The sequence below is a fragment of the Schizophyllum commune genome (assembly GCF_000143185.2).
Source record: "Schizophyllum commune H4-8 unplaced genomic scaffold SCHCOscaffold_2, whole genome shotgun sequence".
NCBI lineage: Eukaryota > Fungi > Basidiomycota > Agaricomycetes > Agaricales > Schizophyllaceae > Schizophyllum > Schizophyllum commune.
Window position 1 is genome coordinate 991,690 of NW_026089539.1, and position 25,577 is coordinate 1,017,266.

Sequence of the window (25,577 nt, forward strand, 5' to 3'; positions counted from 1 at the left end):
GTAAGTCCGAGATTGCACCGACGCGTTATGGACGACGCGTCGCAGGATCTACCGACGACCGAATAGGCGCCCAAGCTGAACATACGACTTCCTGGCTCGCGACGGTCTCAAAACTCTCGATATACATGCGAGGTGCATTGTATGGCCTCCATCTGCGGGCCAGAGCTTCGCGTCGCGAGTTACAAGGTCTCGGTCCCTCGGGCAGCCTGTACGTGAAGCATCCCGAGGCTCAGGGTGACGACAGGGTTTGATGATGACGAGCGAGGCTTTCGTGCTTCGGTGCGGACGTCGGAGGAGGTGCGGTCCCCCATCAGGCGGACGCCGAGCGAATATATAAGCCTGGCGACGACGAAAACCCTCTTTAGTCAGACCCCGCCCCTTCCTTTCGTTTAGGTTCTTCGTCTCCCACAGCCATGCCGCGCTCCTTACTCTCTTTGACCGTCCTCGGTCTGTCGCTCTTTTTGCGCTCTGCGGCTCTGCAGAAGCGGCAGTGGGACACGCAGGACAAAATCCATGGTGTCAACCTCGGTGGTTGGCTCGTTCTCGAGGTGCGCATTTTGTTTACGCTAGAAGCGAGCAAGCACGACTAATATGCGAGCTAGCCTTGGATTACTCCCTCGCTCTTTGAGGCGACTGGCAACGACAAGATCATCGACGAGTGGACCTTTGGCGAGCTGCAGGACCGTGAGGCGGCCACTGCGGCACTGAAGGCCCATTGGGATTCGTGGATCACCGAGGACGACTTCAGGCAGATTGCCGAAGCTGGGTACGTGGGTCCCCACCAGATGCCGATGCTCGACTGCTGACTTGCACAATAGCCTCACCCATGTCCGTCTGCCTATTGGTTACTGGGCGTTTGAGACGGGGCCCGGAGAGCCTTACATCTCTGGCCAAATTCCGTACCTTCAGAAGGCACTTGACTGGGCGGCGAAGTACGGTCTCAAGGTCAACGTCGACCTCCACGGCGCCCCGGGTAGCCAGAATGGGTGCGAGCCTTCGCATTTGACCTTGACCTTTGCTAACCTATCCTCAGCTTCGACAACTCCGGCCAGAAGATGGACAAGCCGTAAGTTCTTTTCCTGTGCCCGTGCGCTTCCAGTCTGATCAAATATGCAGGGGCTGGGCGTACAACGAGACCAACGTCGCCCGCACGGAGGCCGTCCTCCAGAACATGACGGAACTCGTCAAGGACTTCGAAGCCGCATCTATCATCGCTCCTCTGAATGAGTGAGTGCACCTTTCCCATACCCGCAGATCAGGTACTGATCGCTGGGAAAGGATCGCGCCTTGGACCTCCCCGGACATGATCATGGGCGTCGCGAAGCAGGTACGAGAGGTGCTTGGGATATGCTGGTCTCGGGCTCATTCTGCGATTCAAGTACTGGCAAGACAGCTACGACATTGTCAGCAAGACGGCCCCGCAGAAGACCGTCATGATTCACGATGTCTTCAACACCAGCGACTACTGGGCCGACTATTGGGCTGACAAGACGTACGGCAGCGCCATGATCGACACCCACTTCTACCAGGTCTTCGTCGTCGACGTGAGTACCCTCCTCGCATACGATCAAAGCCCTACTCACCCCCACTTAGCAACTCAAGTGGAACTTCCGCCAGCACATCGAGCACGTCTGCGAGCGCGCCTCCAACGTCACCGCCACCGCGCTGCCCACCGTCGTCGGCGAGTGGACGCTCGCGCTCACCGACTGCGCCAAGTACCTCAACGGTCTCGGCGTCGGCGCGCGCTGGGACGGCACGTACCCCGACACCCATCGCCTCGGCTCGTGTGACAAGTGGACCGGCACGGGCGACAAGTTCGACGACAAGTACCGCGAGCAGCTGCGCGCGTTCCGCGACGCGCAGGTGAGCACGTGGCTCCAGGGCCAGGGCTACTTCTTCTGGACGTGGAAGGCGGAAGAGGCGGCGGAGTGGTCATACCAGGACGGCCTGAAATACGGCTGGATCCCGAAGGACCCGAACGAGTTGAAGTACCCGGATATCTGCTCGGATCCGGGTTCGATTTTGTCGATTGGGCTTGACCTTGACCTAGATGTTTCCGTTGGGCTATGATGGCCTGCATACCTACCGGTCCCTTGTGGACATGCACAATACCCTTATTTGCGTGGACTACTTCCATTGCCTACAATCTCGCTCTCCCATGTATCGTAGATAATGGACTAATCTTTAAATGCTGGATCCTCAAGGCTTCGTTCGGGTGTGCGCAGATGCGATCCCGCGTAGCGTGTATAGTTCGACTTGACTGAAGTCTGGGCCGACCTTCACTATTGTTCATACAGCGTCGAAGTAAGCCTAAGCATACGTACCATGCTTGCTTATGTACGTTCAAGGACAGCTCGTCGGCCGTCCGTTCGTATATGACTCATCAGGAAATACACGCTGCGGACACGGAAGGTTTATTCAGGCGGTCCTCTGTCTACATACAGTGTTTTGGCAAGTAGGTGTATATTCATTCCGTATGCACCACATCAGTTGTCATGCCCGTATTTGTAGAATGAATCCTTGTCCCTCGCGTCCATCTTCCACTGCGGTTCCGCTCCGAAGAAGGAGATGAGCCTAGCCATCTGCTCCTTAGTGGGACGTTGAGTGAAGAGACTCTTGCGCGCATCAGAGACCACCATACAGAACGTGACTGCCTCCTCTCCATCTTGCGCAAATGCACTCTGATACTGTGCAAGGGCAGTGAAGGCGTCTGGCTCTACCCGAACAAGCCGGATGGTGGTTCTGGACATTCTCTCGGCGATAGTCAGAAATCGCCCGTATCTGACGTATGACGGGCGGTCTTTGTCGAGGTATCCGGGCGCATAAAAGTCGATGATATTGGTGACGAAGGTATCCGAGATTGGCCACCCGAAGTGCCAGTAGCGGCTGCTCGACCGACCCCGCTCTTCCGGGACAAACGGGATGTCAGCGTGAGAGGGGTGAAGGCGCTGTAGATGGCTTCAGTCACTGGACAGTGCGTTTCTATACAATATACGCACCCTATGATACTTCGGGCGCGGACGACGAGTTTTCTTCGAGCTCGGTCGGTCGGCTGTTTCTTCGAGCGACCCTTCGTGCGTCGACAGTTTACAAGGTTGCTCCTCCAGAACGGCTGCCATCAAAGTGAATTGCGGAACAGATCAAAAGAAGTGGCGAGAATGATGACGGTTGTGGTCGAAATCAACAGAGCCGCGCCAGTTGCAAATGACACGAGGCCATCACCTGACCCATCGGTACCGACCTTTAACTTGAACGATTTTGTGGTGGCATTGATTACGACCAACACAAACGTGCAATGTACATAGACATTGGATGAACTACTCTTCTGTACGTCTAGAATAGATCCGATTCTTCTGGCACATCAACTTGTATGCCCATAAGTGTGCCACTTGTTCTTCTCCCTTGCGTCTATCATCCATCTAGGCTCGGCGCCAAAAAGGCCAACCATACGCCCCATCTGTTCCTTCGTGGGGCGCTTCGTGAAGTAGTACTTGCTGCAGTCGGACACAGTCATGCAGAAGGTCACGCCTCGTTCACCGTCTTCCGCCAACGGACTCTGCCACGGTGCCGAGTCGTCAGGCTGGACAAGAACGAGACGCAGTGTGTTACAGTGACAGATGCGCGAGGCAATGTGCATGAACGACGCGTACTTGGCTTCGGGTGGAGGTCGTTCTTCGGCGAGAGTTCGAGGAATGTATTTCTTCAGGATGCTGTCAACGAACATGTCAGACACGGGCCAGCCAAAGTGCCAGTACTTGGTGGCGTCGGTGTCGTGGGCTTCGGGAACAAAGGGGATGTCGGCATGGGCTGGGTGCAGACGCTGTGAGCGCGGGTGAGGATACATCGGCGCGAACGAATGTGCAACGCACCTTGTGGAATTTGGGTCGCCCCGGACGTTCCACTTTTCTCTGTGCCGACTCCTTCCGAGCCTGATGCTTTGGCCTATGGGGAGCTCCATGCTTAGGAAGAGTTTGAACACCCTTGTTTCTAGTGCCAGTCATGGCGAGCCGGTAGCTAGAAGAGATGATTGATAATTTGTTGATGAGATCGTCGAGGAGTCGGTTCCCATTGTGCGAGGACGCGAGAGAGGGAGTTAATGAAGCCCGTCGGGTTAGAGTTGGATGAGCGTGGGTGGCAAGTTCGCGACGCGTCACATCACGCGTCTTCCCGTATGCCACATGGCGGGCTGCTGGTCCTCGCGATAGGCGCCGCGCAGTGTACATGATGTATCCTGATGGCTATCGCTTTTTGGCCCTCGCGCATTGATCATCGAGGCGCCGCGCCACACATCCCCTGTATCTTTCGTGATTCGTTATATAGTCAGAGCTGAAGAGGATCCCGGTGTTCCGATAAACCATCCATCCATATCGTAATCCATTATTACCTGGTAACGTCTATCCCTACTAGGCATCATAAGGCGTTGAGCGCTGAGAGAAGGATAAATAGTATATTGAGTAGCGAATCAGTCATTATGCCCATATCTGCGCCACAGGCTCTTCTCCCTCGCGTCCATCTTCCAACTTGGCTCTGCACCGAAGAAAGAGACGAGTTTCGCCATCTGCTCCTTGGTTGGCCTCTCCGTGAAGAAGCGTTTGCGTGCGTCGGAGACCACCATGCAAAAAGTCACGGCCTTCTCTTCGCCTTCCGCAAAGGGGCTCTGGTACTCTCTCAAGGGCGTGTATGCGTCGGGTGCTACCAGCACGATCCGAATTGCGTCACACTTGGAGATACCCTTGACGAGAGCCATGAAACGCGCGTATTTGACGGATGGAGGAGGGTCGTATTCCAGGAATCCAGGGATATACGTGTCGAGGATGTCGTTGGCGAAGTTGTCCGAGACGGGCCATCCGAAGTGCCAGAAGCGGTGAGGAGTCCGATCGCGCTCTTCCGGTACAAATGGAATGTCAGCGTGAGAGGGATGCAAGCGCTATATGAGTCGTCAGATACTGGTATCAATCGCCGCGCAGATACACGCACCTTGTGGAACTGGGGGCGCTGAGCTTCCTTCGTAGACGGCGTCTCGTGCGTCAGCTTTGACGGCCTGTCGTGTATCGATAGTGTTTGCATTCGGCTTTCCAGCATGACGGACATGGCGGCCTGAGAGTGAGAGTGGCGTGTATGTGGTTTGGTCGTGGTTGGAACCAAGAACGGTGAAGATCATTTGCAAATACATGTGTCTCCATCAATGATGACGCGTAAGCAAGCCTCGTGGTAATCACGTGACCCGCACGACATCGCGCTGCGTTTGTTGATCCAATATTGCCTTTCTGCTTGTCTCTTCCTACCACCATGGCACGCTCTCCTGCACGCTATCCGATCAAGCCACCCAACAAGAAACGAAAGCTATACTCTCCTTCACCATCCCCTCCCCCAAGGGCAACTTCATCCACCAACAACTCGTCGACATTGCCATTGACCTCGAACGCTGGTCATCGCGGAGTGGCAGCGTCTGCGGGGTCGGATAATTGCGCTAGACAGGCCTCGCCTGCAGAGGGAGGTGAAGCCTCCCTCGCGGCCGAGCGTTGTGGTGCGGTGAACCCTCCATCCGCGCATGCCATAGCCAGCCCGGCGACCATAGGCGTCCAGGCCGGCCTCACTGCGGAAGAACAGCCGACGTCGACCATCTCAATCCCTGTTTCGCTCCCTCAGCCTGCAACAGCTCCGTCAACCCCGATACCACCTGCACAGTTCTATGCGCATGCACCTCAATGGTTCCTGGATCGAGCGGAGAGGAACCTGAGCTTCAATCAGTTTGCCTTCTTTCAAATGCTTGCTTCGATTTTGTTTGCGCGCCTGTCAGGCAGAGAAGCAGCTCACTATGCCACCTGGTTCCTGCTTGCCAACGAGTATCTCACCAGCTCTGATGTCGTGAAGGATGGGATGAAGGTCGTCATCAGTACCATCTGTCCTCAATTGCCGGTCGCAGCTCTAGAGGACGACGAAGATCCCAGCGACCTCATTGGCGACGAACTTAGCTCCAAAGAGGGTAAAGCGAGTGCCGAGTCAGACAACAAGACCGCCGCGAACGCTCAGCCCGGAACATCAACCAGTCAGGCCGAAGACAAGTCCCGGCACACCACGTCCCCGCCGAAAGCCTCGGACGAGATTTCTCTGCGCACCTTATCAATCCGCATTCCGGATTTTGTGCAGGTCTCCCACATCTTCGACCTCAGGGCGACGCAAGAAGACATATTTGCCTACATCAGAGAAATTGGCTTCGATCCCTCCGCTTACCTCGACGCTGAAAAGGACGGAATGCGGTATCTCTGGCCGCAGGTCACGTTGCTCATCGAGATTAAACTCGAAGATGATGACAGCGAATTGGCGAAAATCAGGCATAACGAACAACTCGACAACCAAGCAGCACACTTCTTCGCCAGTGGTGTCAAGGAGAATGTCATCGGCGGTATCCTTGCTCTCGGCAACAAATACACGTACAAAGAAATTGGACGGAGTCACCTGGCCCAGGAGAGCCTGCAGCGCTTCGACGACCAGGCATACCGTCCGCCGACGGTTCGTGTGCAGACCCAACCGATGCATCGACGACATGTCCCTACGGCCCTCGAGAAAGCGCTGAACGACAGGTTTGAGGGGGGACGCGTATTCATCAACGCGCATGACGCTGAAGGAAAGGCGTACCTTAAGCTGATTAATTCTCGTTCGCACGAGCTATTCCCTAGGATCTGGGGTCGGCAGAGCCAGCAGTGATTCGGGCTCACACGCGCTGTGCAGAAAGGTCTGTCTATGACATCTTTCTGCTTCTTCTTACAGTGTGAGTATCGATGTATGCTGATTTGTTGGCAGGGCCGACGGGCGTGACTTCAGAATCCACAGAACTCAGCTGGGGCCGCTCTTGCTTGCTTTCCAGTTGTATACCCTCACGAATACGCGATGTAGACAATGTTTGCGTGTAGTGCTCGTGGTACAAAAGTAGTTGGAACCTGTTTTCTGAATCATTCATCGTTATACATGCTATCAGCTTATCCCCCCTAATTCAAAGCAACAAAATGTCCCGGTCGTTGCGAGGATCAGTGAGGTATGGTACGAATCTTCGAAGACGGCGTGAGGAAGGCTGCCCGGCCCCATCCTGCGCACGTCGGCTGCTGAATTATAATTCATTACCGTACTCGGGCCATCTCTCCTTCTCTCTCGCATCCATCATCCACCGGGGCGCTGAACCAAACATGCGGAATAGCCGCGCCATCTGCCTCTTGGTGGGCCTCTTGGTGAAGTACCGCGTGCTGCAGTCCGACACCACCATGAGGAACGTAGACGCCTTCTCGCCTGGGTCTGCGAGAGGGCTCTGAGACGGCGCGAACTCCGCATCAGGTTCGACCAAGACGAGGTACATCCGGTCGGTGCCTGCGAGGGTGTTGGCCACGCACATGAATTGGCCATATTTGATGACGGTAGCGCGGTCGCTGTCGAGGAATCCAGGAATATACTTGTCCAGGAAATTGTCCACACACTGGTCTGATAGTGGCCAGCCGAAATGCCAGTACCGATGCTTTGCTGTATCGCGGGCTACAGGGACAAATGGTATGTCGGCATGAGATGGTTTTAGACGCTGTTCAGCATTACATCATGAAGCTATATCCCTCTATGGTCGAGATATTGCGCACCTTGTGAAATTGTGGGCGCTGACGGCGTCGCGTCGGTGCCACCTGTGGCTCAGCCGTCGCCGCGTCTGGCTTCGACGAGTCCAAAGCAGTCTCAGTGCCAGTCACGACGAGGTGCTGCATAATAGATTCGCTTGAGGCTTCTATCGTTTGCCGTCGAGTTACGAGAAGAGGTGAAATGCAAGGCGCTAGTCCAAGACTCGGGTGGCAGCGGTCAGAAGCGTTGCGTGAGCTGCTTTGCCGACGTTGTTATACACCTTCGGTGAGAATCAAGTCCAAAAAAAACGGTATAGCGGAGCGTTCGACCCGTATAGACCAGGGGCAAAAAACGAGATGGTCGTTGCGGTTTGAACAAACTCGACACGTGCCGATCAACAACCTCACGATCATGTGACGATAGTTCAACCACGTATTCTAAATTCCCGTGGGAAATCAGTCTTCGCTACTGGGACGGCGCATAGGTAGCGCGCATGAGCTACTTGAGCAGACAAAATGAGCAACAAGGCCAGTCACGGTATTCTACAAGGGCTTTACAGACACTTGTCCACAAAGACTGGCTCACAAGTCGAGTAATGACGGTCGCTGATCCCAGGCGAAATATTCTATGTGTTTCGTCATTATCCTGCAGAATTCGTCCATGCCAGAATCACTCACCAACTACTCGCACGCTAGATTGAATTCTAGGTAACGCCGTCTGCACAAACTCTTGTGCGCCCTCGAAGGGCGGAAGGAGCGTATCGCGGCTCGTAGGCCCGATAACCAAAATTACCGTCTGCAAGGCGATAGCCACATTTGGCGTCGAAAGAAAGGTATCAAGCCATCTCCAGAATGGTTCTATGTGGAGTGGATATGTCGCTTGATCGACATTGAGAACGAGGTGGACGAGGGCGGGAACCTTTAAAATGATTTGCTCGAGAAGCCCAGGAGCTGCACCGGTCTGGAAAGTAATATCGCGGATGGCCAGGGTGCGCGTGCGAGGCATGATTGAAAAGTCCACTGTCAGAATGATTAGACCAGACGAAGGGAAGGAATAAGCTGCGCACCGACTGGACGAACTTGGTTCCATCCATACTCAAGAGTTTCGAGTGAGCTTCTACATGCGTCGAGGACAAGTCTTTGTGGGTCTGGATAGAGCGTGCCAGACATGTGCAAGCTACGCAATGAGCGGAGGTCGAGCGGTGGGGTAGGAATAGGCGAAATAGTCGGCGATGCCACCCCGAAGTATGCGAGCGTTTGAGTCAGCAGCGAAGACGCTTCCAAGGAAAGGTGGTGCAGCGCAGCACTTGTCACGGCGGACGTCCGAAGGGTAGGTGTGTGACCGGGGATGAATCTGACGTATGTCAAGTCCAAGCTTCGTATCTCGACGAAGTAATTGAGGAAGTCCGGCGGCAAAGTCCAACCCTTCAGCGTTAGAGCTTTCAGTCGTGGTACCCTCTCAAGTAGTGCAAGGCAAGTGTCGGCAGGAAGGGCTGTGTACTCGACGCCGTTGCTGGAGGAGTCCACCCGCAGGTCGTGCACATTCGTTAGAAGGCGCACAAGTCTGTTGAAGGCCGCCAGGTCAGGGGATACAATATGCAACCTAGCCTCGCTAGCACGCTTGCTGAAGGTGAAACTTGGGGCGATCCGTAGGACGTGTACGTACGCAAAGATGCGGGGAGAGACGCCCAGCAGGTTGTGGACATCTTGACGTCCGCGAATGGTGATGTCGCGGAAGAGGGTAGACTGGCATCGGTGATGAAAGGAGCTGTGTGCGCGGACGCAGGCTTTCAGGCCCTGGACGAGATCGTCCCCTGTTTCCGCTTCGCAAAAGTAGTCAAGGATGATATCGACAAGCTCTGGCGGTAGGCGTTCAGGCATGCTCGGTGACGCAGGAGTAGGGGACTGAAGGGATAGTCTTATGACAACGTTCATTGGGGTTCGCCTTATATTCATCGAGTGAGACTCACGGAGGCAAGAGTTCGACTCAAATGCGAGTCAGACCGTTGCTTTCAGACGTCGCGCAGTGCCCCTTGTTATGTGATCTGTGTTTCGCTGCGCTATTAGGGGCGAGCATCATGCGAAGAGACAAAATCATATTCGATCAGAGGGCATCATACATTTATTCACGCGGAGAATTCGAGTAGGGATGGTCGCTCTTGCCATGCAGCATAACCTGTATTCGTGTCAGCTAGCTCGTTGACCTATATATTTGATGCACTCACGTTTGACCTGCACCGGCATGCGCAACTGCACCTTCCGCAAAGCATTGTCCAGGAACTCTCGTTTGCCCTCGTAGAACGAGGGATAATTCGGCTGTCCGCGCGCGGGGCCGATGACCAGTGTGAGGCCGCGTAGACCGGTCGACGTCGCATCATCCGCAGTCAAGGCTCCGTCGAGCCACGCCCAAAGCGGCTGCTCGTGCAATGGAAATAACGTAGGATTGACGTTGAGGACCAGTCGTTGCATGGTGGGCGCGCTGCGTATCAGCTTCTCGAGAAAATCGCGTTCCGACGCCTCGTTGGGGTTCACGTCGCGGATGGCCAGAGTTCGTAGACGGGGCATGGTTACGAAGTTCACTGACAAGGTCGTTAGCCAAAGAACACACGTTGCATGTGAGAGCTCTCACCAGGGGGGTAAGCGCGAGACGCGCCTACGATGCTCTTGGTGCGGCCATACTCGAGTGCTTCCAGCGTATCTTTGCACGCGTCGAGAATAAGCCCCTGCACTTTCGGCACACCCGCCACCTGCAAGCGCAGACTGCGCAGCGAAGTTAGGTCAATCGGCGTCCTCAAGCCATTCAATGCCGAACTGCCGCCCACCCCCAGCCGGGCGATCGTGTTCGAGAGCTCCAGCAGCGAGTCGCGCTCCTTCACTTCAAAGGCGAAGTGCACCAGCTTCGCCGTCCTCGTCGCCTGCTCCCGCGGCCGCACCTTCGGCATGAAGCCAGCGCTGAACCGGACGTCGGTGAGGTGCAGCTCCTGGATGTTGCCAAGGTGGTTGAGGATGGACGTGGGGACAGTCCAGCGGTTGAGCGTCAGGGAGCGCAACAGCGGCAATTTGGCGAGGAGGGCGCGGCACATGGCGATGGGGAGGAAGACGTAGTAGACGGCGTGATGGCTGTTGTCAATACGCAGGTCGTATACGGCGGGCAGTCGCATCAGGAGCTTTGCCAAAGCCGTGATGTCTGGAGTGGGAGAGGGGGCGGACCGATGTTGTCGTTCGAAGTGGAAGGTGGCCGCGACGCGGAGGACGTGCACTTGGGCTTGAAGACGATGTGGGACCCTCGAGAGGTTCTGGACGTCCTGAGGATTGCGTATGGTAATGTCGTGGAATAGGAGTGACTGACTCCGGGGTAGTAAAGAGCTGCCGACGAGCGCGCAGGCTTGCAGCGCTCGCCTGCCATCCGGTGTGGCACCGTCTAGACAGTCCAGAACGTGCTCCTTGAGTTCCTGTGGCAGACGTTCCGACATGAGGTAGGATGTTGAGTGATGCTCGTACGAGAGCCTGAAGTCGCGCAATGAGTGTCGAGAGCGACCAGTGAGACTTAGCTGAACATCGACCATAAAGGGTTGCTTGAGACTCGGGACCAAATTCTGCTTCCGCGGATCACACCAGCTCAGGAATCTCGTTACCAGGGCGTGCTCATTATGCTCAAACCTAGCTTTGGTACAAAGGGCACTCCTCCTGTATCTGTGAGGTTTGCGTCAGTGACCAAACTTATCGCGACACCACCATCGACCACGCCCAGCATGTGGCCACACTGAAAACCCACTTACCCACGGCTCATCCTCCCTCCCATACCTCCTCGGCGGCCTCTCCCATAACTGCACGCTCTTCAGCTGCTCCTCATCCTTGATCGGGAACACCACACCCAGCTCGTAGTTCGTGACGTTCAGCACGGGGTTGAAGCCGCTGCCGGAGAGCGTGCCCCAGGCGCTTTGCGTAAAGTTGTGCGAGCCGACGTAGACCCAGCCGAGGGCCGGGTGGACGACTTCGATGTCGTCGATGGTGGAGTTGATGTCGTTGTTGTTAGTAGAAGTCGTGGAGGGTTTGGCGGATGTCTTGGCCTCGATGAGCTCGATGTCGGAGTCGGAGTCGTCGGCGGGCTTGGAGGCCTTGGCTTTGCCACCGCTCGCCTTCGACTTCGCGCTGCTCGACTTCGCCGTCGCGCTACCCGACCCTAGTCGGCTGGAAGACACCGTCTTCTTATCCTTGATAAGCGCGAGGATCATCTGTGTCAATATCAATCCCCCCGCACCCATAGTCTCGCAGTCCCGCATACCTTCGTATGCATGAGCACAGGTCCACCCGTACTCTTCGAGTCGTGAAATAACTGCCGAGGGAAGTTCTTCGCCTCCCATGTCGCGCGACGGCAGAAGATCGTACCACCGCCGTTCACCCCCCACGCCGTCGCATGCACCGTCGCCTTCGTCGGGTACACGATCTTCACCAGCGGCAGCGGCGTCGCCTCGCGCCGCTTCTTGGTCGCATCCAGCCACTCCCTTGCCGACTGCCCGCGCATCGACCCGTACATCTCGTTGATCCACACCGAGGTGCAGCGCCCGATGGAGGAGCCCTGAGGAGTGGTTAGCGCCGTTGTCTTTTCTTCCTTTCATCCTCGCCCCAGACCGCCGTCCTGATGGGCTAGAAAAAATAATAACCGGGAAATAATAACCGACTTCACTCACCTGGCACTCTACCTCCACCTCCCTCTCCTTATCCACCGCGAGCCCCATATTCCGCACCGCCTTCATCAACCGGGGGTGCCCCACCTGTAAGACTGAAGGCCAACCTTCGTATTTGCCGTGCAGGGACGCAACTAGGTGGACCTTGACGAGGGACCAGTCCCAAAGCCGGCGCAAGTCCGAGATGGACTGGAGGGGAAGATTGGGGTGCTGGGGGATGGTGTTAGTCTCGAGTTGACTGATATATATCGAAGGTGAAAGGCAGGGCATGAAGGTGGGACGATCATGAGAAGACATGCGGGAGAAGACCACACGCACATCCTGCATAATCATCGCCTGCAACGCGGGCCTGATGTTCAGCGCTTCGAGCACGCGCTGCATGATGGAGGGGAAGTCCTCCGGGTTTGGTTTAGGCTCGGGCTTGTGGGCGGGGCGGCGGGGAATGTCTTGCAGCCAGGCGAACTGGGGAGAAGGTGAGTGATTTTGGGAGGGCTGATTGTGAAGCTGGAAGGACCAGAGGAGAGGCTTGTCGCTTACGTTCTCTATGTCTCTATAGTCATATTGTACGAGGTTCGCTGTGGGTATATAGACGCGTAGGCGCCCGGTCTTGTAGAAAAGCTGCATCGAGAACCATAAGATTAGAAAAAAAGCCTTTGAGTTGAAGGTCATACGTACCAACATGAACTAGATTGTGAAGCACTCAGTACAAGACTTATCAAAGCTGAAGGATCGAGCAAGTACCTTCATATGCATGCATCCATACCCATTCCGCAAGAATGGAGATGCGCGTATCCAATTGGGTAGCCCAATTCTTGATTGAGGCATCTCCGTCCTTGGTTTGCTGAACGATGATGACAGGCGTGTCGCGTTCGAAGAAAGAGTACGTCCACTCGGCGTCGAGGGCATAGCTGGAGAGAATGGCAAATTCTATCTCGGATTTCTGATGACATCGAAGAAGGAAATGTGAGTGATACCGAAGAAGAGAAAGACATTGTGGCCAGCGTACATTACCGATGATCTCGCTAAGCCTGAACGTCGGCTTGCCGTCCTTACGCGGCACGCAGTGTTTCGTAGCAATGGGGCGATATGCGCCCTCCCAGAAGTACTCTTCGGAGGATGTAGTGGAGACAGTCGGGACAGCCTGAGCCGGTGGCGTCGGGCGCTGACGCTTAGCGATCGGCTCCTCCACGTCGACGTCGTTCGAGGCGTCTTCGTCTTCACTCGCCTGCCCTTGATCTCTCCGTCGCTTCTTTTGTCTCTCAATGCGCTCCTTCTCGAGTTTTGCGCGCTCCGATAGCCATGAAGAGGGTCCGGCAACTGGAGCAGCAGTTGGAGCGATCTTCAGGTCCTTCATTGCGGATGCGGGCGGTTCGGGTGTTTGTGACGTGGATGCAGCAAGTGAGCCGGGTTTTCGGGCGGCCGAGTCAGCCTTGGAGGCCTCTATTGCCCGTTGAAGTTCGTCCTGAAACTTGGTCTCTTCGTCTGGTTCGTCATCATCGTCGTCGATCACAATGGGAGGTGAACGTGGTCGTGAGGGTTGTGAGTCTTGTAAGCTCAGCGCAATTGCTCTAGACAAGGAGTAAGACTTGGTGCACGCTGCGAGGAACTCCGCCACGCACCTCTTTAGATCGTCGTCCATCGTCGTCGCGGTTGAGTCGCCTCGCGCCTCCGGGGTTCGGTGCTGGTGGCGCTTGTCGCGCTCGTCACATGCACGTGAACTTCTTGTCACGGCGGCAATGGGGCGGCTTTCGACTTGGGACTTATTCTCGGACTGCTATCTGAAGGTTATCTCATCGTCCTTCTTGCTTCCTACCACCATCTTTGCCCGCGTAGCATACCGCGCCTGCTCACAATGAACTTCTTTTCCCGCTCTCCGTCCTCCCTCGCCTTGCCTCCGCCTGTCTGACCTATTCTTGTCCGTCCACGATCAGTGAGTCACCGGGTCAGCCGACCACAGAAGACTGACAGGATCAGAGAAGACTGCCGGCGCCCAGCCCTTTCTCCTGATATCGCGCCTGGCTGTATGCATTCCTTATCTCTCCAGTGGGGGAACATGTTCGCGAACGACCCCGCGCCTGCCTGGAGTGTCGAACTCGCGACTTAGCGCGGATGACGCCACCGGGTCCACTTTCACTCCAGGAGCAGCGTCGGCCGACGGGCGGAATATCCCCCCTTCCGCCTGCTCGTTTACAGACCGCGCCTCTCGTCTCCTGCCTCTTACGGTGCACCATCCATGAGCGACATATCAAAGTTGGCGGCCGCTGCCCTTGCGAGGCGTGCGTCCATCGATTTTGTGCAGGGTCCTGAGTACTGACGCTCTCGATCAGGCGCGGACACTAGCAGGTGAGCCCCCCCGCACGGACGTTGTGGGCGTCGCTTATGGCGCAACTAGCTATGATCGTGGCGACATGGCCTTCATCATCGTCGCTGGTGGGATGGTCTCGCTGATGGTGCCGGGACTGGGTGCGTCTTGTACGCTCACTGCGACTTCCCCCTCTCCTGACATCTCCCCTCTCCGTAGCCTTCCTCTATGGCGGGCTCTCCCGGAGGAAAAGCGCCCGTGAGTCTCCCCTCAGTACCTAGCGTCCATCATCCATTCATGTGATCTCCCTTCCCCAGTCCACCTCATGTGGTGTGTCGCTGCGAGCAACGCGATCACCATCTTCCAGTGGTACTTCTGGGGTTACTCCCTCGCCTTCTCCCCCACCGCGACGAACGGCTTCATCGGCAACCTCCGCTCCTTCGCTCTCATGGAGGTCCTCGACGGAGCCTCCCCCGGCTCGCCCCTCCTCCCCGAGCTCCTATACAGCTTTTTCCAGATGGAGTTTGCCTGCGTCACCGTCGCCATCCTTATGGGCGCGGTCGCCGAGCGTGGGCGTGTGCTACCCGCTATGCTCTTCGCCTTCCTGTGGCTCACGATCGTTTACTGCCCGCTTACATGCTGGATATGGAATCCGAACGGGTGAGACGGGCGATCGCGATCGCGTCCCTTCATGCCGTCCCGCGCACCTGCTAACCCTCGATCAGCTGGGCATTCAAGTACGGCGTGCTAGACTTTGCTGGTGGTGGGCCCGTCGAAATCGGCTCAGGTGTCGGTGGTCTCGCGTATTCATGGTGCGCTTGCTCTCGTCCCCCCTTCATCCCGCCCTTCTCCCTTCGTAGCACTCCCCTCATATGAATCCTCGCTCACCTTCCCTCTCCTTCACCAGGGTCCTCGGACGCCGCCGGGAATCCGAGTTGATCAACTTCCGTCCGCACAACGTCTCCTTCGTCGGTCTAGGCACCTTCATCCTCTGGTTCGGGTGGCTCGGATTCAAGTGAGTGTTAGTGCCTCGGCCGACCTGCCCCGATCGACGGCCAATGACCAGCAATAACCCAACAACCAATAACCACCGAACCAATATGCTAATGCTTCCCTCTTCAGTGGTGGTAGCGCGTTCGGCGCGAACTTGCGCGCGATCATGGCGATTTGGAATACTAGTATGTTGATGGATTGGACGGTGAATGAAGGCAGCAGACTGATGACCATATAGTGATCAGCGCAGCGTTCAGCGGGGCGGTCTGGTGCTTGATGGATTACAGGGCGTCGCGCAGGTGAGCAATCTTTGTATGGATTGGTTAGCAGTACGACTGACTGCTGTCGCGATGTATAGTTGGAGCATGGTGGGCTTCTGCTCAGGTGAGTAGCTAGGTCCTTCCCACATTGTAGTCGTCGAACTAATGGCGCATCGCAGGTACCATCGCGGGCCTCGTCGCTGCCACCCCTGCCTCGGGGTTTATCCACCCCTGGGGCGCCCTCATCCTTGGTGTCTTGTCCGGCGCGATCTGTAACTTGAGCACCAAGCGTACGTCTTCCCTTCCCCTTTTCCCTACCATCATCCAGGCCTCACCCCGCCTCAGTCAAATTCCTCTTTCGCATGGACGACGCGCTCGACCTCTTCGCTGAGCACGCCATGGGCGGCATCATCGGCCTCATCTTTAACGCCCTCTTTGGCGCGGGCTCCATCATCGCTCTCGACGAGGTCAACACGTCGATGCCCGGAGGCTGGCTCGACCATAATTGGAAGCAGCTGTACATTCAGATCGCGTATGTGGTGGCGGCAACGGCGTACACCTTCGTTGTCACCGCGTTTTTGGCGAAGGTGCTGGATATGATTCCGGGCCTGCAGCTGAGGAGTTCAGAGGAGAGCGAGGTGCTGGGGATGGATGAGAGTCAGGTGCGTTGAAACGTGGGGTGGCATTCACAAGTAGAGCTTCTTGTTAACCGTCAACAGATTGGCGAGTTCGCGACCGACTATGTGGAGGTCGCGCGGCACTATCTCGACGGCTACTTCCCTTCACCGACGGTGCAGTCGGAGAAGGCGCCTGTCGCTGCGGGCGACCGGCACGGTGTTCCGGAGACGGGCTTGCACCAGCGGCATCCTGTGCTCGACGGTGCGGCGACGCGGAGAGAGGAGAACGGACACGGTGCTTCGGCCAGCGGGAGCTCAGTGATAGAGGAGAAGGCGACCGAGGGCTTCGTGACGGCCGGCGCGAGGCATGGCCAGCCAGAGGTATGAGGTGGGATCATTATTCAACGATCGTTGGGTGGACGAGGTGGGGATGTGGGCGGGTGAGCATGATGGACGAATTTGCACACAGCGCATATCGCGCGCTACCCAAAAGGCGGATTTATATTGTCGGCCAAGGTGGATTTATACTGTTAGCCGAGGAAGATATACAGAGAGCGCACACACCATATTATAGAGTGCATACTACCCTGTTAGCTACCGGTGCGATGATGTATGTGTTGTAATCTGTCGGTGTATCCAGTACGTTGATGTTTCTGGGATTTGGCTGGTGGGGCGACGCTTGCGCAGGAGGTTTGTTGTCAGGTGGGTCCAGGAAGCGGAAACACGGTAACTTCCCTGCAATACAGCATCAAGCAAGCCCATGATTTCAGCGGCAGGTAACGAAAGTTCAACATGGATCACATGTTCGCCATGTGCCATCTGTGTTTGTTTACGAGGCGTGACCGTGACTATCGCGCTTCATTGCTCCGACAACCACCATCCGTCAACCCGCCACCGCGCAGGATCACTTTTGACGACAAAATATGGCCCTCTCTTGCGTTATCCCATCTACCATCGCGCACTCTCTGCAGCCCTCTCGCCAACACTGCATCGCGGATGGCTTACAGACCCAGGAGCCTGAGTCGCAGCACGCGAAAAGCCTTGACAAGACGCGTCATCATACCCAACACAAACCAAAGAAGGTGCGTGCACAACACACACTGCGCGCCGAGTGTCTCATAGGCAACTACAGTGTCGCATCGTCGTGCCCGTCCGTCATACGCCACTCATCCTCCGAGTCGAGAACCCCGTCGTCTCCCCTTATGACCGGGATTGGTACTTTGGCTGGGCGATGCCAGATGAGCTCATCGACATATGGCTGACCCTCTTTGACGGCAATTGGGCGAGAGACTATTCCACCACCGTTCGATATGAGCGCCTCGCGCACCACATCAAGCGCGAGACGAAGTGCCGCACCGTGCGGCTCGTCCTCACCGAGCTTACATCGCATAATCCAAAGACTTCGGAGGATATCACGAGACCAGGGGAGAAGGCAGTCGCGTTTTACGCGGTCGCTCGCAACTCCCTCGAAAAGCTGCCATCCGAGAAGCATATGGAGAGGCTCGAAAAGTTCTTCGGTGCCGAGCCTTGGTGGGCGATGGACGCTAGAGAAGTGCATGAACGGGAGACTTGTTATCATGGCCTTCGGATTCCTTTGTAGCGCAGGTGGAAGTGCAGTCCAAAAATGTAAATTACCACTTGATAGCGTGGTTGTACTATATTCTTCGCAATGTTTCGTAGTGTATATCGTTTCTGTCGCTGTGTGGGAGGATGTAAAATGCTATCTGCTTGAGATCGCCACTACAATCGTTGTTGGATGTCGGCGCTTGTTCAACGTCCGAGTCATATCTGGCTGCACGTGCTGTCACTGTTGATCTGGGTGTGACCGGCATTGCCCGTGTTTGCTGAACTGCAACAACCATCTTAGCTCTTACCACGCGACTGGACGAATCGGACGCTAATCCTCACCGCTACCGCCGGCTTCTACTCGCTCCGAAGGTCGAGGACAACATCGTAAAAGCAATTCACACGAGGTTGCTGACCGCTGTCACCTTGGCTTCCCCTTCACCTCTATCTGTGATTTGACGACAAATTATGGAAGCGTCAAGCGAATCTGGTACGCAGGGCCTCAACGTGACCGGCGCTACAGACGCTTCGAATGGTACAGAGTCAACCCCGTCAACGGCTGAGCCACAGATGGCACAGACGCGGCGCCGTCAACGCCCACAGTTTCACAAGGTGAGCGATATCTTGACTGCAGGGTATGTAGCTTCATGTAACAATGCTGCACAGTGTCTCCATCCATCTCACGCCGACATACCATTTATACCTGCAGCGCGCGACACAGCGAAACATCGCTACTGGCATTTCGGCTGGCCACTGTCAGACCAGTTCGTTAACAACTTCCTAGACATGTACATTCCTGGCTTCCTCGACGGCGACCGCCCTACTCCGGTCAAGTACGGCAGGTTCATGTGCTTGACGAAGTTCTATATCCGCTCCACTCGGCTGTTTCTCGTCCTCGTCGAACCTGATGTGGAATTCGCGCCGTCGCAGAGCCCATTCGCGGACGCTGACGAGAAGGCGTCGACGTTCCTCATGGTGGTCTCTGACTGTAGCCCACGCTACTTCACCAAGCGGCCTACGAAGGACCACATGGCGAGGCTTACCCGCATGTTTGGTACAGCACCGCGGTGGATGATGGACGCGAGGGAGAAGAAGAGATGGCCTGAGTACGGTCACACATTATAATCAGCAATCAGCATAGGAACGGGGGTTTCCTTGATGTTGTAATGATCCAGCTGCAGAGTGAAAGTATTATTATAGGACGCCTCACCAAGGAGCGTATGCATCGGCCACATTATCTGGGCACATTTTCATATATCGACCGTAGAAATTCGCACCTTGAGGAGCTGCAGACAGCTCTTTGACAGTGGTAGATAACGACAATCAACTCGAACAACACATCGTACACTCAGTGGCATCGAACAGCTCTGCTACGCGACTGACAGGACAACCTCCTACTCTCATAACCTACCACACCCCATCTACCATCCAAACAACATATCCGACACCTGCGCAACCACACCCTTGCTCGGCGACGCCTGCGCAGGCGTCGCCTGTGCCATCGGCGCCCTGTTCGCCTGCACGGGGGCGACCGGAGTCGCCGGCGCCGCGCCCGGGTTGTTCTTCTTGAACACCGACGCCGACGAGCCCAGCTTGATCGGCGTGCCGAAGGCGGGGAGGTTGGAGTTCGGGTTGGGCGTGCCGAAGCCGGAGCCGTTCGCGTTCGAAAGCGGCCGGTCGACCTCCATGCCCATGCTGGTGCGCGGCGGGGAGGAGAGGGCGACGTCTGCGGCGAGGGCGGAGGACTGGAGGAGCGCGGGGCCGAGCTGGGCTTGCGCTACGGCTGGATCCTGAAGAGGCAGGGGAACTGAGTCATGAGAGGCATTACGGGAAGAGACGGGGGCAGGGGAGGGCGGTGGAAAAAGAGGGCGTGGGCGAAGGAGGGAGATGGTAGCGATGAAAGGCTGGATAAGAGACCGACAGAATAGACACTCACCGCCCACATCGCGCCGACCATCCAATTGCCGAGAACCTCGCCGTTCTTGCGCACCGCGCGCAGGGCGTCGGTGGGGTTCCGGTACCCAATGCGGAAGCAGTTCTGCACGCCTGTTTCCTCTGGGTCTGTCGCGTCGCCAAGGTCTTGGAAGTACTGCGCGGTCGTGTTGTAGCCCTCTGGCGGGTAGCCAAAGACGAGGACGAAGAGAGGTGTCGCGGAGGAAGACTGGGTCTGTGTGGGCTTGGGAGTGCGTCGGGAGGGGGGCATGTCGAAGCCGAAGGCGGAATTCTGAGCAGGCTTGTCAAGCAGAGTAAATGACGTGACCGTAATGGGCACGCACGCGAGGCTGGAAATTAGAGGACGTGGGTGTGGCGTGCATTTCGTTGGGAAGGTCGTTAATGGATGCGGTGGGAGGTGCATCCTCATCTGCGATGGTCTGCCTTGACCTGCATCGCGAGGTCAATTGAGGGGATTTGTGAAGTTTCCTGCTACGCACCTCGAGCTTTGGAACATGGACTCCATGCCAAATTCGGAGTTCGAGCCACGCGTAAGGACGTGGCTCATTTTCGCTTTGGTCTGGATGATAGGTGGTTCATCGTTGCGGGGGCTGCCCTGAGGCGGGTTCTATGGGCGGGTGAGCAGTGCGATTGGATCCGCGTTCCCCGACTTACGTTCGGCTGTGAAGACTAGAGACGCGTTTAGTATGAAGCGTCGGCCAAGAGTCAATCCGTACGCACAATGAGATACCCAGTCTGATACTGGCTTCGTGACTGTACAAGGGAGTCGTTTAAAGGAGGAGCCGTCGCGGGCGCTGCCTGACTGCTGCCACCCCATGCGCGAAAGTTGGACTGGGAGTGATGTCCACTCGTAGAGCTGAAAAGACTCGGCTGCTGGAACCCTGAGCTCTGCATTTTCGTTCGTGAAGGGTGGAGGCGAAGACAAGAGCGTGAAGTGGGCCGCGCTTCCGGCCTCGGTGTTGAGCGCGTCGGCTCAAAACAGGAATAAGTGGCGCACGATCACGATCAAAAGTTGAACTTGGCGGGCCGCCCGTGTCTTTATTCGCAACTGCTGACGGTCCGGGGTGCATACGCGCTTCCGGAGTTCCTCCCCCGCCAATGTAACTTCTTGACTGTCTTTGAGAATATTTGCGGCCGAGTTTGAGCGGATTTCGGGCAGAAAGACGCGTCGAATCGCGCCCATCGACGCGTCTCGGCATCCACGTGAACCCTATCCACCGCACCCGTCCGCAGGCCGCACAAAGGTCCCGACGGCACAAGGACACACCCGGGCAGGCGTACAGCCCACTGGTGTGGCGAGGAGGGCAGCGTCGACGGGGTGGCAAACGAATTGCGGTCGCGACTGATGGGGAATTCATTACCTAAGTCTCGGTCTCTTCAGACGCGGAAGCACCGTTGGGGGACCAAAGGCGCCGCCGCGGGAACAAGGCGCTGGCGGACGTGGCAGACGATAATAAGAGAACCATTACGGGGAATACGCATGACGACGGTGGCGAGGGACGCTGAGAGAATTTGCGACGCACGCGCCGGGCGGACTGAGCGCGAGGAGTTCGGCGGGACGAGGACACTGCCGCTTTGGCTGCTCCCCGGCTGCCAAAACCTGGGTCGTTCCTTTTTTCGGCCCATCATATCCCCGTGCTCCCCTTGTCTCTCGCCATCGCCGCCGTCGTCCTCGCTGCTCTCGACGTCGCCGACGACGCCCTCACCCCACCGTCTCTCCTCGCCGCACCTACCACCCTGATACCACCAGGCTGCTCGTCTAGCAACATCAGAGCTCCCGTCCCCGTCCCCCACGGACTGCCAGCAAATGCCTACCTGCCGACGCAAGCGGGTGCTCCTCACCCAGCCCTCGCCCGCCCTCCTCAAGGCAGCCAAGTCCGACCCGTCCAAGCAGGTCTTCTTCCTCAAGCAGACCGGCGAGATATTCGAGACATACGAGTGCGTGGCCACCCCGTCATCCCGTGTCGTCAGCAGTGACTAACGCCTGCGCAGGGCCTATGCCGCGCGCATGTCCTTCTACCGCCTCAAGCAGTTCCAGTGCGAAGTGACTGGCAAGAGCGGACTCGACTACTTTCAGGCCGTGGAGAGCGAGCGACAAGAGGCGCGCACCCTGCACGCGCGCTTCTCGGCCCCTCTCAAGCCTGCGGTTCTCCAATCCGTCCAGTGGCGTGAGTGTTGCGCAACTATATCCCACCATCCCTTGCTCACGCACATACCAGAGGTTGTCGGTCGCCTGGACCACCTTGTTGAAGCTGTGTACGAGAGGTTCAAGGACCGCTACTTTAAGGACGAACGTGCGTATACCCAATGCCACATCCCGTGCATCTATTGATCATCCCCTCAGGTATTCTCGTTGACATTTCTGGCACTAAGTCCGTAGCCTTTCCCCTCCTCTTCCCTCTCTTACTCACCTGCTCCAGATACCACGCCCGAATCGAAAAGGTGTTCCCACCCAAATACAGCAGCAATGTCGATGCCCGCGACGCTATCGGCAAGGGCGAAACATCCTCGTCTGCCTTGGAAGAAGAGGGCCCGCCCCACACGATCGGAGGCGACCTCTCGATACCCGTCAAGGACTCCGTAGCGAAGGATGACCCGTGTTCCTACTTCTATTGGGTTACCCTGCTAGAACTCGAGAGGGACCCCAACAACCGCCGATCGAAGGCGCCTCCTCCCCAGAAGGACGACCAGATGATCGGCAGCGTCATGGAGGTGCAGTGCGGCATGATGAGGTATGCTTTCTCCGGCTTCAACTTGATCTCTAACATGGAATACTCATGCCACACCAGCCGCGACCGCCTCTCGTTTTCCAAGTCTATCCTCCGACGATTCATCCGCGACTGCGTCGACCGCGATCCCGCCGTCGCCTCCCCATGGATCGTCAAGCCCGCCATCGCCGCGCACTATGGCGTCTCCTCGAACATGCCCGACAAGACGCGCGAGGGCGTGAACGCCGCGAAGAAGGGCGAGATGGACAAGCGCAAGAAGCACTGGGAAGACAAGGACGGGCCTCCGGCGAAGAAGCAGAAGAAGATGACCGCCGCGCAGGAGGAGAAGGGTAAGTTCCGCTAACTCCAGCTCTTGGTACGGACCTCCGAACTCATCTGCTCGTAGCTCGCGCTGCTGCCGCGCTGGCCGAGAAGAAGGAGCGCGAGAAGGCAGAGGCGCAGAAGGCGAAGGAGGAGGCCGAGCGGCTGGCGGCAGAGAAGAAAAAGAAGAAGCCGATTCGGTACCCTACCGAGGATCTCGACGTGCACTTGACAGACAAGGACAAGGCTGCCGGCTTGCGCTTAGAGCGACCGCTAGCCTCTCGGACAGCCCTGCCCTTCAACGATACCCCCGGTACTTTCGAGTCTTTCCTTTTGGCATGGAACTTCATTAACGGTCATGGGTAAGTTTACTCTTCGACCTTTCTGAGAACTTACTCATCGCACTATAGGTCCGCCTTACACATATCACCATTCACGCTGGATGAATTCGAGCACGCGCTAAGACACAGTGACCCCGAAGAACCTTGCGCGCTGTTAGCAGAAGTGCACGCCGTGCTGATCTACAATCTGCGCACAATACCCTTCCATCGCCATAGCGCGCTCTTGTCGTTGCTGCAACTCAAGGATCGGTATGAGGCACGGAACGTGGACGACTCCCTGTGGGGTATATCTCTGCAAGAACTCGTCGATGCAATGGCGGAGGTCGGCGGCAACTGGGAGCGAGTCGCGTTGAGAGTGAATGAAGGGCGCGCAGGCTGGGAAGATGCCATGGTGGGCTGTCTGAAAGATGTTCGTCTGTCTTGTTGCTGTCATGTTAACTGTACTGACACTCGCTCTAGCATGCAAACTTGCAGAACTTCCCTCGCCTAAGAGAAGTCCTGACACGACTGCTCTTCGACGAGAACAACAACCCTACCGTGCCGGAAGTGTCGTACCCTTACTTGCCTCCGGAGGACCGGATCGCTATCCTGACTTTCATGTGCGACGTCGCCATTTCAAGCAAGGCCGTGCACCAGCACATGGAGCAGTGCGAGGAGCAGCTCACCGCGCTGAGGAAGGAGAAGATTGAGGTCAACAGGCAGAAAAAGTCTTAGTGAGTGCTCGTTTGCATGCGGAGTGGATGACGCTGACCTGTAACTTCCGTAGCATTGAGGAGATGAACAATCTCATGGCGGAGATCAAGGAGGAGAACGCGAAGAACGGTATCCCCGACGAGGATGTCACCATGGCCGACGTCGCGAGCGAGACCTCCGAAACGCCCGTCTCCGAAGGTGGCGATACACCCACCAGCACCAGCAGCACGAAGCGCGGCAAGGGCAAGGGCCTGCAGAAGAAGGCGCAAATGCAAGCCCATGCGACCCAGCGCCAGGCCGCGCGCGCCAAGCAGGCGTCGGCTAAGCAAGCGCTCGCCGAGCACCGCCGCCTCGACGAAGAGGTCAACAAGATCGAGCGCAGGCTGGAGGGCATCGAGCGCGATTTCCGAAGACTGCTCGGCGGGGTGCGCGTGAAGCCGCTTGGAAGGGATAGGTTCTACAACCGGGTGTGGTGGTTCGATGGGCTGGGCTCGGTGGCGTTGCTGGGCCCTGGTGGTGCGGTGCAGTACGGGACGGGGCGGATATTCTTGCAGGGCCCAAGCGAGTTCGATAGCGATATACTGCAGCGGAGGGAGGAGGACGTTGAGGCGCGGAGGCTGGAGGAAGAGACGAGTGAGGGAATGCTGGGCTCTGGGGACTGGGCGGTATACTCGGAGGTTGAGGAGCTGGAACGCTACATGCAGTGGCTCAATGTCAAGGGACATCGCGAGCTGGCGCTCAAGAACACGTTGACGAAGTGGTGGCCCCATATCACCGGTGGCATGCGCAAGCGCTATGCGGTACGTATATTCTTTCTCATGAGTGACCTTCAGACTCATCTTCCGCCCAGGATCTCAACGCGAAGCAGCTCGCGCCCGAAGCGCGCCGTAGCTCACGCAAAGTCAACGCAGCGTCCGACCCTGGCAAGGAGCCGTACCTGCTCTGGACAAACCGTCTTGCCACCAACGGTGCATGACCGTAAGCATTGGCGCATATGACTCCTGTCAATGGCCCTCCGCCCTCATCCCTGCCTGCCTCTTGTTGGTGATACGACCACTAGTTGGTTCCTCCGCTAGTTGGTTCCTCCGAATTCTCGCCCCCATCTTCCTGTGCACTCAACTGATACCTGCATCCTATGTTCGCCTTCGACGGAATTCGTCAGGTCATAGTGTACAACTCGCGCATCTGTAACTTTATTCAGCCATGTTCTTTAGATATCACTTACTCTACATAGCAGCAGCCACGTACTTACACGCTTTCTACTTCGCTGTGAATATAGCCTCCTCGTCCAGCGGGGGTCTCTATATGAGGCCGGCCTGTGAATGCTGCCTGAGCTCTTCGACACAACGACGAGAGATGGAGTGTTGCTCCCTCCTCTGCGACTGAGTTTGCGTTGCATAAGAAAGGAGATTGAAAAAGGGCCTGACCGGGAATTGAACCCGGGACCTCCTCGAAACGATGCTCACACCCTAACAAGGAATCATACTACTAGACCATCAGGCCGATGGAAGGGCTTGCACCAGTGTCTTCCTCGCACACC

General features: G+C 56.8%; 12 protein-coding genes and 1 non-coding gene across 13 annotated transcripts; 6 read left to right on the top strand and 7 right to left on the bottom strand.

The window, feature by feature from the left end:
* The first annotated feature begins 14 nt into the window (after positions 1–14).
* Positions 15–2,207, top strand: SCHCODRAFT_02564777 (glycoside hydrolase family 5 protein). The gene is made up of 8 exons (XM_050343795.1): positions 15–548; positions 603–766; positions 819–986; positions 1,034–1,066; positions 1,117–1,227; positions 1,279–1,327; positions 1,380–1,544; positions 1,594–2,207. Exons 1-8 carry the CDS (start codon positions 414–416, stop codon positions 2,068–2,070), a joined length of 1,302 nt encoding a protein of 433 aa, XP_050202103.1. The 5' UTR covers positions 15–413; the 3' UTR covers positions 2,071–2,207.
* A 279-nt stretch (positions 2,208–2,486) lies between these two features.
* SCHCODRAFT_02744043 (uncharacterized protein) lies at positions 2,487–4,001 on the bottom strand (the record flags this gene model as incomplete). Its single annotated transcript, XM_003037497.2, has 4 exons — positions 2,487–2,948; positions 3,000–3,112; positions 3,451–3,820; positions 3,870–4,001. 4 exons carry the CDS (start codon positions 3,999–4,001, stop codon positions 2,487–2,489), a joined length of 1,077 nt encoding a protein of 358 aa, XP_003037543.1.
* A 269-nt stretch (positions 4,002–4,270) lies between these two features.
* SCHCODRAFT_02744044 (uncharacterized protein) lies at positions 4,271–5,143 on the bottom strand. Its single transcript, XM_003037496.2, has 2 exons — positions 4,978–5,143; positions 4,271–4,927 (listed from the first exon to the last, which is right to left on the bottom strand). Exons 1-2 carry the CDS (start codon positions 5,089–5,091, stop codon positions 4,463–4,465), a joined length of 579 nt encoding a protein of 192 aa, XP_003037542.1. The 5' UTR covers positions 5,092–5,143; the 3' UTR covers positions 4,271–4,462.
* Positions 5,144–5,289: 146 nt separating this feature from the next.
* On the top strand, positions 5,290–6,713 carry SCHCODRAFT_02675295 (uncharacterized protein; the record flags this gene model as incomplete). The annotated part of the gene is made up of 1 exon (XM_003038835.2): positions 5,290–6,713. One exon carries the CDS (start codon positions 5,290–5,292, stop codon positions 6,706–6,708), a length of 1,419 nt encoding a protein of 472 aa, XP_003038881.1. The 3' UTR covers positions 6,709–6,713.
* Positions 6,714–6,934: 221 nt separating this feature from the next.
* Positions 6,935–9,476, bottom strand: SCHCODRAFT_02564789 (uncharacterized protein; the record flags this gene model as incomplete). The annotated part of the gene is made up of 3 exons (XM_003037495.3): positions 6,935–7,524; positions 8,274–8,615; positions 8,663–9,476. The coding sequence occupies 3 exons, from the start codon at positions 9,474–9,476 to the stop codon at positions 7,109–7,111; spliced, it is 1,572 nt and encodes a 523-aa protein (XP_003037541.1). The 3' UTR covers positions 6,935–7,108.
* A 245-nt stretch (positions 9,477–9,721) lies between these two features.
* Positions 9,722–11,068, bottom strand: SCHCODRAFT_02489066 (uncharacterized protein; the record flags this gene model as incomplete). The annotated part of the gene is made up of 3 exons (XM_050342903.1): positions 9,722–9,771; positions 9,821–10,174; positions 10,225–11,068. The coding sequence occupies 3 exons, from the start codon at positions 11,066–11,068 to the stop codon at positions 9,722–9,724; spliced, it is 1,248 nt and encodes a 415-aa protein (XP_050202104.1).
* A 234-nt stretch (positions 11,069–11,302) lies between these two features.
* SCHCODRAFT_02662668 (phospholipase D/nuclease) lies at positions 11,303–13,922 on the bottom strand (the record flags this gene model as incomplete). The annotated part of the gene is made up of 8 exons (XM_050346515.1): positions 11,303–11,674; positions 11,881–12,174; positions 12,287–12,521; positions 12,627–12,745; positions 12,821–12,901; positions 13,025–13,108; positions 13,131–13,223; positions 13,290–13,922. 8 exons carry the CDS (start codon positions 13,920–13,922, stop codon positions 11,303–11,305), a joined length of 1,911 nt encoding a protein of 636 aa, XP_050202105.1.
* A 583-nt stretch (positions 13,923–14,505) lies between these two features.
* On the top strand, positions 14,506–17,109 carry SCHCODRAFT_02609987 (ammonium transporter). Its single transcript, XM_050344404.1, has 13 exons — positions 14,506–14,559; positions 14,611–14,626; positions 14,676–14,746; positions 14,805–14,843; positions 14,903–15,245; positions 15,311–15,397; positions 15,493–15,600; positions 15,708–15,763; positions 15,817–15,877; positions 15,937–15,962; positions 16,018–16,128; positions 16,184–16,500; positions 16,558–17,109. Exons 3-13 carry the CDS (start codon positions 14,692–14,694, stop codon positions 16,840–16,842), a joined length of 1,488 nt encoding a protein of 495 aa, XP_050202106.1. The 5' UTR covers positions 14,506–14,559; positions 14,611–14,626; positions 14,676–14,691; the 3' UTR covers positions 16,843–17,109.
* A 208-nt stretch (positions 17,110–17,317) lies between these two features.
* On the top strand, positions 17,318–18,203 carry SCHCODRAFT_02564795 (uncharacterized protein). Its single transcript, XM_050343796.1, has 2 exons — positions 17,318–17,537; positions 17,588–18,203. Exons 1-2 carry the CDS (start codon positions 17,379–17,381, stop codon positions 18,053–18,055), a joined length of 627 nt encoding a protein of 208 aa, XP_050202107.1. The 5' UTR covers positions 17,318–17,378; the 3' UTR covers positions 18,056–18,203.
* Positions 18,204–18,570: 367 nt separating this feature from the next.
* SCHCODRAFT_02528210 (uncharacterized protein) lies at positions 18,571–19,272 on the top strand. The gene is made up of 2 exons (XM_050343532.1): positions 18,571–18,633; positions 18,688–19,272. Exons 1-2 carry the CDS (start codon positions 18,592–18,594, stop codon positions 19,144–19,146), a joined length of 501 nt encoding a protein of 166 aa, XP_050202108.1. The 5' UTR covers positions 18,571–18,591; the 3' UTR covers positions 19,147–19,272.
* A 23-nt stretch (positions 19,273–19,295) lies between these two features.
* On the bottom strand, positions 19,296–20,892 carry SCHCODRAFT_02609998 (uncharacterized protein). The gene is made up of 6 exons (XM_003037493.2): positions 20,695–20,892; positions 20,629–20,643; positions 20,454–20,581; positions 20,298–20,403; positions 19,958–20,245; positions 19,296–19,811 (listed from the first exon to the last, which is right to left on the bottom strand). The coding sequence occupies exons 1-6, from the start codon at positions 20,866–20,868 to the stop codon at positions 19,443–19,445; spliced, it is 1,080 nt and encodes a 359-aa protein (XP_003037539.1). The 5' UTR covers positions 20,869–20,892; the 3' UTR covers positions 19,296–19,442.
* Positions 20,893–21,609: 717 nt separating this feature from the next.
* On the top strand, positions 21,610–25,358 carry SCHCODRAFT_02610003 (uncharacterized protein). Its single transcript, XM_003038833.2, has 11 exons — positions 21,610–21,912; positions 21,967–22,142; positions 22,194–22,268; positions 22,319–22,346; positions 22,395–22,706; positions 22,764–23,032; positions 23,089–23,365; positions 23,414–23,753; positions 23,804–24,057; positions 24,111–24,837; positions 24,888–25,358. Exons 1-11 carry the CDS (start codon positions 21,782–21,784, stop codon positions 25,011–25,013), a joined length of 2,715 nt encoding a protein of 904 aa, XP_003038879.1. The 5' UTR covers positions 21,610–21,781; the 3' UTR covers positions 25,014–25,358.
* A 97-nt stretch (positions 25,359–25,455) lies between these two features.
* Positions 25,456–25,540, bottom strand: SCHCODRAFT_t43. Its single transcript has one exon. It is a non-coding gene; the product is annotated as a tRNA-Pro (tRNA).
* Positions 25,541–25,577: the final 37 nt, after the last annotated feature.

What these genes read in the sequence shown, in the direction of transcription:
- SCHCODRAFT_02564777 (XM_050343795.1), top strand. Translation starts at nt 414, where the DNA reads ATGCCGCGCTCCTTACTCTCTTTGACCGTCCTCGGTCTGTCGCTCTTT. An exon ending in GTGGTTGGCTCGTTCTCGAG is followed by an intron (nt 549 to 602) that starts GTGCGCATTTTG and finishes TATGCGAGCTAG; the next exon opens with CCTTGGATTACTCCCTCGCT. An exon ending in AGGCAGATTGCCGAAGCTGG is followed by an intron (nt 767 to 818) that starts GTACGTGGGTCC and finishes CTTGCACAATAG; the next exon opens with CCTCACCCATGTCCGTCTGC.
- SCHCODRAFT_02744044 (XM_003037496.2), bottom strand. Translation starts at nt 5,091, where the DNA reads ATGTCCGTCATGCTGGAAAGCCGAATGCAAACACTATCGATACACGAC. An exon ending in AGCGCCCCCAGTTCCACAAG is followed by an intron (nt 4,928 to 4,977) that starts GTGCGTGTATCT and finishes CGACTCATATAG; the next exon opens with CGCTTGCATCCCTCTCACGC.
- SCHCODRAFT_02609987 (XM_050344404.1), top strand. Translation starts at nt 14,692, where the DNA reads ATGGCCTTCATCATCGTCGCTGGTGGGATGGTCTCGCTGATGGTGCCG. An exon ending in TTCGGGTGGCTCGGATTCAA is followed by an intron (nt 15,601 to 15,707) that starts GTGAGTGTTAGT and finishes TTCCCTCTTCAG; the next exon opens with TGGTGGTAGCGCGTTCGGCG. An exon ending in GATTACAGGGCGTCGCGCAG is followed by an intron (nt 15,878 to 15,936) that starts GTGAGCAATCTT and finishes CGCGATGTATAG; the next exon opens with TTGGAGCATGGTGGGCTTCT.
- SCHCODRAFT_02564795 (XM_050343796.1), top strand. Translation starts at nt 17,379, where the DNA reads ATGGCCCTCTCTTGCGTTATCCCATCTACCATCGCGCACTCTCTGCAG. An exon ending in CCCAACACAAACCAAAGAAG is followed by an intron (nt 17,538 to 17,587) that starts GTGCGTGCACAA and finishes AGGCAACTACAG; the next exon opens with TGTCGCATCGTCGTGCCCGT.
- SCHCODRAFT_02528210 (XM_050343532.1), top strand. Translation starts at nt 18,592, where the DNA reads ATGGCACAGACGCGGCGCCGTCAACGCCCACAGTTTCACAAG. An exon ending in AACGCCCACAGTTTCACAAG is followed by an intron (nt 18,634 to 18,687) that starts GTGAGCGATATC and finishes AATGCTGCACAG; the next exon opens with TGTCTCCATCCATCTCACGC.
- SCHCODRAFT_02609998 (XM_003037493.2), bottom strand. Translation starts at nt 20,868, where the DNA reads ATGCAGAGCTCAGGGTTCCAGCAGCCGAGTCTTTTCAGCTCTACGAGT. An exon ending in TCCATGTTCCAAAGCTCGAG is followed by an intron (nt 20,404 to 20,453) that starts GTGCGTAGCAGG and finishes CTCGCGATGCAG; the next exon opens with GTCAAGGCAGACCATCGCAG. An exon ending in CCTCTAATTTCCAGCCTCGC is followed by an intron (nt 20,246 to 20,297) that starts GTGCGTGCCCAT and finishes AAGCCTGCTCAG; the next exon opens with AATTCCGCCTTCGGCTTCGA.
- SCHCODRAFT_02610003 (XM_003038833.2), top strand. Translation starts at nt 21,782, where the DNA reads ATGCCTACCTGCCGACGCAAGCGGGTGCTCCTCACCCAGCCCTCGCCC. An exon ending in AACTTCATTAACGGTCATGG is followed by an intron (nt 23,366 to 23,413) that starts GTAAGTTTACTC and finishes ATCGCACTATAG; the next exon opens with GTCCGCCTTACACATATCAC. An exon ending in GCATGCGCAAGCGCTATGCG is followed by an intron (nt 24,838 to 24,887) that starts GTACGTATATTC and finishes TCTTCCGCCCAG; the next exon opens with GATCTCAACGCGAAGCAGCT.